At 41.7% G+C, this 9,975-nt stretch overlaps 1 protein-coding gene across 1 annotated transcript in view; it reads right to left on the reverse strand.

The window, feature by feature from the left end:
• HUWE1 (HECT, UBA and WWE domain containing E3 ubiquitin protein ligase 1) overlaps positions 1-9,975 on the reverse strand; it is a 1,134,422-nt gene that overhangs the window by 450,014 nt on the left and 674,433 nt on the right. Inside the window, exons 36-37 of the mRNA XM_080273518.1 lie at positions 6,493-6,634; positions 4,961-5,239 (exon numbers count right to left, since the gene is read on the reverse strand). Coding sequence (XP_080129644.1) covers positions 4,961-5,239; positions 6,493-6,634 — 421 coding nt within the window. The remainder of the gene's footprint in view (positions 1-4,960; positions 5,240-6,492; positions 6,635-9,975) is intronic.

Genomic DNA, 9,975 nt, shown 5'->3' on the forward strand with positions numbered 1-9,975 from the left:
CACTGCTATATATTAGCAGCTGTCAAGAGGCTAACGTTGGTAGTAATGCATTTCCCTAGGTAGGCCACCACCCCGGCCCACCCTTATCAGTTCACTCTCATCTTCCAATGTGAAGGTACGTCTGTTTGCTCCTGCTAACTTCAGCCACTTTTCACCCCCATGCAAAGGGCCCTGTGACCTTTACCCCCTACTAAACCTCGTGTGGAAAGAGGTAAAGGGCTGACAATTGATAAAAGAGTGACTATGATCTTTCTATTGAGTAAAACAGTGAAAGTGGAATTGTAAATAATGTGTAAATAATGTGTAAACAGCAAGTGAAAGTAATGAATGTAAATATATGTGAACAGTGGAAAATAGTTTTATAAGTTACTTGAAGTGACAGTGCATAACACAGTGTAAATAAAATAGAAATGTAAATAACGAAAATAAAATAGAGAACGTAAATAGAAATGTAAATGAGTAGTATTATAAGAATACGAGTATACACCCTAGGAGTAATGAAAGTGAAAGTTTCACTCTAGCATGTATGAATACTATGAGTTATGACAGTGAAGGTGAAAGTGACATTCACTCTCAATGCTAGTATACAGGACGAGAAAGTGAATGCTACGTATTTTACTGAAAGAAATTGAATCCCTACAGTGACAATAAACTAATACTACTGAAGGAAACTTATGGATAAAGACTGTAGATATATATAAGTGTTATATAGTAATAGAAATATAAAGTGTGAGGGGTTTTATGAATAATAAATGACAGAATACCAACAGCGAACTAGCGCAAGTGGGAAGGTCATATGCGCTCATAATTTTCATTGCTTTCAAAGTGGTTTTTATTTGGAGTATGGATCCCAAACTACTTGATAATCATAGAGTAGTGTTTATAGTGTTAATACCTGGCTGTGGTAATCATATTACGGATTGTCGGGAAGTGTAAAGTGGAGACTTCTTTACCCAACTTCAGAGGTCTCCACAAGTCCTACGGTAATCGACGAAGGCTCAACAAACATCCCAGGAGAAAGCTGAAGGTATGTGCCATATGCATATGTAATTTTAATATTCTAAGACTAATAACTGATTTTTGGCAAATATTTTTTGAGAGTCTGTCGGAGCCCGAATAACCCCACTGGAGACGCAAAACATTGGGAAACATGCCCGCGGTGTAAGGGTTAAAAAAAGCATTTTCGTTTTAACACGAGCAAATATTTAAGGAGATATGTTTAACTAACATGGGTTTCTTGATTTAACGTGACATTACACGTACGTGATGGTTTCAAATTAGCCGCGCCAGCCTTGGACAGTGCCAAGCTGATAGACCGTGTGTGGCAGTTTATGCATAAATACAATTTTTTATTTGCCTGTTGCCTAAACTGGTTTTATTTGAACTATAATATTTCAAAATGAAGTTTGACCCCATTCTGAGCAATTTGGCTCATTTTTGGGCAAAATTTGGCCAGGAAAGTGATGACAAATCTAAATTGTTACAACTTGATGCTGCAGAACAGAAAGAAGAAAACCACTCAGACCAAGACAGAGCAGTTCTTTATGAAGAAGACAGAAAACTTAACAGAGTTATCTTCATCACCAGTAGCACAGGAGTCAGAGGAAGAGGAAGAGGATGGACAGCAGAGCGAGGAGGGACAACAAATTTGGGGTGGGGAGCACAGGGAGATGGGGGAGCGGGGTGAGGAGGGACAGCAGTAGACGACAAATGATGCATAGATGAAGTGGGGCTGTGTGTTGTTATTGTCTGTGACCTATTTACTGTAATGAAAATGTTGCTTTTACTGTAGTGTTTTTATGACCTATTTATACATTAATAATGTTGAGGAACTTTTACAATGCTGTGAATGAATCAGAATTGAAAGAAAATCCATGTAAAAAACGAAAACAGTATGTATTTGGGGAGAAGTAAACAACGCTTCGGCTCAACTAGGGCCCAAATGTTGTTTATTTCTGTCCAAATATACTGTTTTTGTTTTTTAAGTGGATTTTCTTTCAAATTAATATTGTTGCTTTTAAGTTTAGAGTAGCCTAACTCCCCAAATGGGTAGACTTTACCAGAGTCCAGGAACGTAACCCCCAATATTACCATTGTTTCTCATGGGAAGATTATGTTTAAATAACACGGTTTTAACTAATGCGAACTCTCCAGGAACCTAACCCTCGCATTATTTGAGAGGTCACTGTAAATATCTTTCATTTAGTTTTGCATCATTTACTAATACTGAGTAGTTTTTCATGCTTTGGTATCACACAATTTTATTTTATGTTTGTAAAAAAATGATTTTGAAGTGCCAAGTCAATCATTCAAGATAATGTAAAGATTGTGATGTGTATAACGGTGCGTGGTTGGGAAATGCAGTGTGGTGAGTGGCGGCATGGGTAGTGGTATGATGGACAGCCACATCGACACCAATACACACATACACAAAGAAAGAAAGAAAATGGCGTTGCTTCCACCTCTCTCTCTGGCACTGTAGGAGCATCTAAACAATCATTGATGTGCTCACAGATAAGAAGAAAGGTATTGTTTTCTTGTGCATGTTTTTATTTATTTATTTATTTATTTTTTAAACCAGTGTATTAATATGAAAAATATTGCACTGAAAATTGGTAACTTTTGTGTGGGTTGCTGCACCAGGGGTATCGCTCTCGTCACAATAGTCGCAACCAAGGGGTTAAACTCAGATTTCACACAAGCAGGCAACATAACTATTACCACCGATAAAAATGCAAATGAAACTCAGATTTCACACAAGTAGACAACATATCTATTCATCCATCCATCCATCATCCAATCCTACACTGCCCCATGAGGAGTGTAGGAGCCCGGGGCTAGGCAGTTGGTCTCGACATTTAAGATGAGAGTGACCAGCCTAACTCATCCCTGAGTGACATTACATGAGCAATCAACCCCAACCATCCCTTGGATATAAACCTTCACTGGCTCAATCCGATTGGAACACAATAATTACCCACTAAACCACCAGGCGCCAAATTTTGGTTACATGGTTACCACTCAGCGTAGTAAATGGTTTCCTGGTGCACAGGAAACCATTTGGCTTGTCAGTCAGTGTAGAGTCACCCACAGGCTGAAGGAAGTGGAAAGAATGAAGGAAGGAAAGACAGAAGAGGGAGTATAAAGTCACCCGTAGGCAGAAGGACAAGGAAAGAAAGAAGGAAAGAAAGAAAGAAGGAAAGACAGAAGAGAATGAAAGGAAAGAAGGATGGAGAGGAAAGGGCAGACACCTGAGAGCAGCACTACATCGAGTGAGTGGATGGTGGGCATTCCCACCTACTACAACCATCCCTTGGATATAAACCTTCACCGGCTCAATCCGATTGAAGCACAATAATTACCCACTAAACCACCAGGCGCCAATATTTGGTTATATGGTTACCACCCAGTGTAGTAAATGGTTTCCTGGTGTACAGGAAACCATTTGGCTTGTCACTCAGTGTAGAGTTACCCACAGGCAGAAGGAAGAGGAAAGAATGAAGGAAAGAAAGACAGAAGAGGGAGTGTAAAGTTATCTGTAGGCATGTCTGATATTATATCCAATATATCTATTACCAATGATAAATACAAATGTAACTATACTTGTGCAGTACCTATACCCTCTTTTGAAGAATGGGTCTTAAATCAGATAACCTTGGGAAAGATTCCTTTAAACTGACATGCCTTATGCAACTTCATTCATAATTTGTTTTGCATACCGCATCACAGTTTGTTCTGCATACTGTGTCTTTAAAACTGTACTTATCTAGTTGTATAACCTAGCTGTGGTATATATATATATATATATATATAGGAGCTAGGGTTGTGCTGTACTGTCCCTATACTTGCATTTAAACATGACTATTTTTAAACACAATGACATTTTTGCTGAAACTTTTCCAAATTTCTAAACTTCTCTGTTTAAACACTATTGTTTTTAAATAATTATTTATTCTTCTTCAATTTATATTCATGTCCTCTTATTCTTTCATGATCTTTTGCAAACATGATATTTATCCACTTTTTCCAGTCTTCAAACTCCTTGAAACACTATACACAAATCTCCCCTCTCTTTTCTCTCACTTTAAGGCAGGCAACTCTAGCTTCTCTGACTTCTCTTCATGAGACAACTCCCTCAAACTTGGCATCATCCTTGTGGCCATACTATGCACCTTGCTCATCAAAATACGGTGACCATGCTGTCCTCCCACCCCCCCTCAAGAATAGGGTCACAGGATTGGATGCTACCATTATTATACAAAAGAAATTCATATGCAAGTGGCTGTTGTCATTATATTAATCTCAAATGAGGCAGAACCTACCTGTAGCTGATTACCTGCTCATTTAAAAAGCATTTCAACAAGTACAATATACAGTACAAGTACAGTAAAGCCTCGATATAACAGACTTCAACAGACTGGAATTCACTTTTATCAGATTCCAGGAGCTACCAGACTATATTCTAATATACTGAAAACAGTCTGATAAAGCCAGAAGCAGGAAGGACTGCCTGACCACTTCAGCTATGTTCACTATAATAAGGTAAATAAAAGTCATGTTTATCAGTGCACAGTACAATATTATTATTGTTGTGAATGTATAATACAGTACAGTACTGCAATGGCAGTGAAAAGTTTAAAAACCGTTGGTGCGATTCGGACTAATGTCTGATATGTTGGAAAAAGTCCGGGTTAGCAGGGAGAAGTCCGGATGTCGCTTCTATCGGAATTTCACTTTTTTCGGAATGGTTGGGGCCCCAATTAGTCTGTTATAGTGAGGTTTTACTGCAGCTTGCATAAAAAACAAAAGCATTTTAATGGTTGAGTACAACATACAAGTAGTCTGCATAAAAAAGGAATAGTAATTATGAAATTGCCATAAAAAAGACATGCTTGAGAGCTTCCTGAACCAATGAATTTACTTTCCCATGAATGAGATGACAGGAGATGAGAAAACTGACCAGGGTTAGCATTAGGTGTGGAGGCCATGAAGGCAGGGTCATCATGTGGTGGGGCGGCATTGGTGGAATGATGGTGGTGGAGGGAGACGCGGTCCCCCCGGTCCCCAAAAATTATGGTGTCAATGGTGTCAATGTACTGTTGGTAGGACGGCAGCAGTAGGATATCATCAGAGTCTCGTTCTCCTGGGAGTCGGATGAAAGCCTCCTCCAGGTCCTCGTACCCTTCATCAAACACTGACCCCTCCTCCTCCTCTTCCTCATCATCATCGTCATCATCCGCTATACACACAAAACTTCAATATTCCACTCTCTTTCTACATAAACTCATAATACAAGACATCCCAATTCAGCACAATTACCTTGGGAGACTAATGTCTTCAATGTTTATCCTGGCTAACTATGGATTATTTAATATTATTTAAATGAGCTCCTCATAGTTGAAGGGCTGCCAGTTTATGAATGTTTCTTTAAGATATTAAACAATACTGTACAGTATTCTTCACGAAATATATATTCAACTGACTAATATTAATACTGTGGCAACATGAGACAGTGATTATGACTTGGCAAATCTTCAGATTAACCCCTAAGAGGTGGGACAATTTATGATACTACTGTGTATCCTGCCACACACCTCACTGAAGGTCAGTGCACTACCCACTAACCTCTTCAAAAAAATAAACATTCTTCCAACATCTGCCATTGTAACTGAGTGGTTAGTACTGCTAGATATAAAGTTGCCAGTTCAAATGCCTGCCTGGAGCAGGCAGTTGGCACCATTAGACACAGATGTACATCCACCCTTAGAGGGTTGATAGGTAAAATAAGTACTTAAGGCAATATCTAGGGGAGGCCATGAAAGTAATCTAGGTGATGTACTGGCCTTATTTCCCAGGATAGTAGGTGAAAAACCTGCAACAGACTCTAAGACAGAAGTTAGACAGATAAGAACCACAGTTAACTGCCTCACTTTCTCTGCCCCCACTTTACCTTGAATAACCAGATATTCTACTCAGCTTACATGTTTCCAGTGAATGCATTAATGGATGTGAAAGGAGTTGATGAATATCAGAAAGTTTCACTAGCTGAATATCATCATCTGGAGAGTATAATGACAAAATAAAGATATCGCTGTTACAAGGGATCAAGAATTATAACCTATCAATTAATCCAGATAATTTCATCCAACTGGCAGCAGCACTTTAGTTAAAAGGTTAGTACAATTCAGCCTATTATTATAGAGAGCATAAAGTCATCTGTCTGGGTAATGAATAATTGGAAAAATTTATTTTCTTTTCAATGGATATCTAGATAACTGGAATACTCAGTGAATGTTATTCTCATTTTCATGACATTTAATTTAGCGATTTTCTTGCAAAAACGAATACCATACTAACTTATGCATCAGTACCTAATTAGCTTCATAAATCAAGGACTTACTTTAAAATGAAAAGCATTGCAGGAGATACTGAACTCATAAATGAAACACACTGGTGCAACATTGTTTTCATGCAATATCCAACATAACTTACCACCATCTTCCTCCTCCTCCTCTTCCTCCTCTACCTCATCATTGTCATCATCATCCGCTTCATCTTCCTCCCTCTCCTCAGAAGATTCTGATGACGAGCTATCCTGATCTTCATTACCTCCATCTTCCCCTTCATCTAGGAACTAAGAGTAAGAAAAATAGCCAAGTAAGTTACAATGGACAGTTATTTTCTACCTAACCTTGGCATGCATGACTCCCAGTTTAACCCCTACACTGCCACTGATGAGAACCTGGTGGACTGGGCTGAAGTTGCCCTTTTCTGTAGTCCACCATAACCTCTTTCCATGGGATAAAGAGGGTGCCATGGGATGTTTGTACAATCAGATAGTTATTTATCAGTTACCGGTATATTGAAGCCACCCCATGAATGCATCCCTCTCTAACATCTGAAGACCTCCTACTCCAACACTACCATATTCTTAACACATCACAAGCAGGCTGCTGTTACTGTATTTTTATGCTGTTCTTTTCTCAGAATAGCTTGAGTACCTGTGAGAACTCCGGGTGATCCAGCTAGACTAACTTCACTTCTATAACACTTATAAATTGTAGGTGCTATATCACACCATCCACTCGCAGTTCACTTCTATAACACTTATAAAGTGTGGGGGCTACAACACACCATCTGCTCCTAGTACACTTGATCATTATTTAGAGGGGCTCAGCAACTCTCTCATGCTCCTAACTATGTGGAGGATACAACCACATTTAAATATGCTGAGTACAAACCAAGACTACCATAAGTAAATTTTACACAACTACAACTTATTCCCTTGAACAGATTGAACTCATTAGCCATAGGTTGCAACTGGTTTATGAAAAGAAAACTTCCTATTCAAACCCATGCTCCTAGGTAAGGGCACAGGACTGTTAAAAAAAATAAAACATTCTACATCACTTAACCCCTTACCCACGGGGATGGCTGGACTGCGCTGTGCCCCTCCCGCAGGGATAGCAGGAATCTAGACAATACACGATAAATTAGCTACTTCCAGGTCAATGGAAGTATCACTTAGCCTTTTCCCTTTATTATATATATATTTCTTAGTATGAGAATAGGTCATAAGGGACATTTCAATGGGTAATGAACAGGGAAAATTAGTGACCAAGTGCACGTGGGGTGTTGCCAGGTGATAAATTAGCTACTTCATGGCCAATGACAGTATCGATTAGCCTTTTCCTATTTATTAATATATTTTTTAGTATGATAATAGGGCATAGGGCACATTTCAATGGAAAAGTGAATGGAAGAAAACAGCCTATGTAGCATTACAATCTGTCCCCCTACTGTCCGCCCCCTACGGCGCATTCATGGGGAGTTGCCAGAAGCCGCCACAGACATGCCATTTGTCCTCTGATCTCTGTAGGGGTAACATGATCAGAGTCTCACTCCTAAGAGATTAGATAATTTGTCCCCAGACAATTAATTATAACTATGTTTATCCAACCAAACTCATTCATACCTTAGAAATTCAAATTTTTACTGCTTCCCGCCTAACCTAATTTATTTTAAGGGCAGAAACTACCCGAGAAAGCTTTGAGACGAATGATATGAGAAGCCGGAATGACTATTTGCCGCCTGTATACAAAGAACAAGAGGCTCTGATCATGTGTCCCCTACAGAAAGCCAAGTACAAATGGCATTATTGTGGCGGCATTTGGCAACCCCCTGCGTATGTGCTGTAGAGGGCAGACAGCTCGGGACAGGGGTACAGATTATAACGCTACACCAGGAGTTGCGTTGCGCGGCCAGGATGAAGTTAGGCAGGGGGGATGGGGAGGCAAGGCAAACACAGAAAAATGGCTAAACTGGTAACAATGGATGTGAGTAGTAGCAGTATTAGCAGCGCTACCTACAGCTACACACTGGCAGTACTGATAGATGATACAAGACCGCACTTGAAAGTTTGAATGATTTTTAAAATCCCTGGATCACAAAGTGACGCCCCACGGTATGGTACTTATGTAACGAGCATCACGGTAGTGATGGCCAGCAGGTAAGGGGTTAATCTGACATTCTCAGGGCAAGCTAAACTGGACTATTAGATCTGCTGGACTACTAGAATATACTGTGTACAAAAGCTTCTTACACCAGCATACATTTCAATACATCCATACCGCGATATCCGACTGTGATGTGTACCAGTGGAAGTGTTCAGTCAGCGAATGTCAGATACTGAGGCAATTTTCCCAAAAAGACACAGAAGAAAAGCAAAAGATGCATTCCAGACCCAAACCCAAACTCTGATACACCTTACTCAATCAACAGAGACTGACACAGAAACACCATTGGTAATGTTATTATCCACATCAACAATACTATTGCTAAAAAATGGCACATCAAACATCACATGCAGGAGGGTGGGATGGTGGACTGTGCGTTGTTCAACACTGCTACAGGGCAACTAAACGGCCAGGCAGGTTGCTTGCAGTGTGCCAAGCAGGGGTGGGGGAGGGCAGGGGGATGGGGAGACAAGCAGAAGTGGGGGAGGATGGGGGATAGGGAGACAAGTAAGGGTGGGGGAGGGAGACAAGAAGGGGTGCAGGAGGGAATCAAGTAGGGGTGGGCGAGGGAGACAAGTGGGGATGGGCGAGGGAGACAAGGGGGGGTGGGCGAGGGAGACAAAGGGGGGGTGGGCGAGGGAGACAAGGGGAGGGGAGAGGGAGACAAGGGGGTGGGAGAGGGAGACAAGTGGGGGATGGGAGAGGGAGACAAGTGGGGGTGGGAGAGGGAGACAAATGGGGGTGGGAGAGGGAGACAAGTGGGGGTGGGAGAGGGAGACAAGTGGGGGTGGGAGAGGGAGACAAGTGGGGGTGGGAAAGGGAGACAAGTGGGGGTGGGAGAGGGAGACAAGTGGGGGTGGGAGAGGGAGACAAGTGGGGGTGGGAGAGGGAGACAAGTGGGGGTGGGAGAGGGAGACAAGTGGGGGTGGGAGAGGGTGGGGCTACAGGGAAGGAGGCAAGAAAGCCAAACAGCCCTACTACCCCCTCCCCATCTCACTCACTCACTCATTCACTCACTCTCACTCACTCACCTCTATCATTCACTCACCACTCTCACTCACCACTCACTCATTCACCCACCACTATCACTCCCTCACCACTCTCACTCCCTCACTCACATGCACAGACACAGGAGACATGTGGGGGTGGGGGAGGGTGGGGGGATGGAGAGGAAGACAACCAGGGGTGGGAGAAGGGAAGGAGATATGCCTGGCAGTGCTGACTGTGGTGGGGGAATGGGGGGGGAGGGTAAAGAGAGGGGATGGAGGGAGGAAGAGAGGACCAGGAGAGCCTCATTTCAAACCTAGGGAGAGGCGAGGTGTCGGACTGGAATGGCGGGTGTTGGATATTCAAACTGTTTGGAATGTGGGAATGTTCCCCTATTTCTTGTGATCAGTCTCATGAAGCAATAGTTTATCAATGCGCCAGATAATGAAGTATGGGTGTACACTAAAACACA

Source organism: Coenobita brevimanus, chromosome 55 (genome assembly GCF_032717465.1).
Source record: "Coenobita brevimanus isolate Jiangsu-jjx chromosome 55, ASM3271746v2, whole genome shotgun sequence".
NCBI lineage: Eukaryota > Metazoa > Arthropoda > Malacostraca > Decapoda > Coenobitidae > Coenobita > Coenobita brevimanus.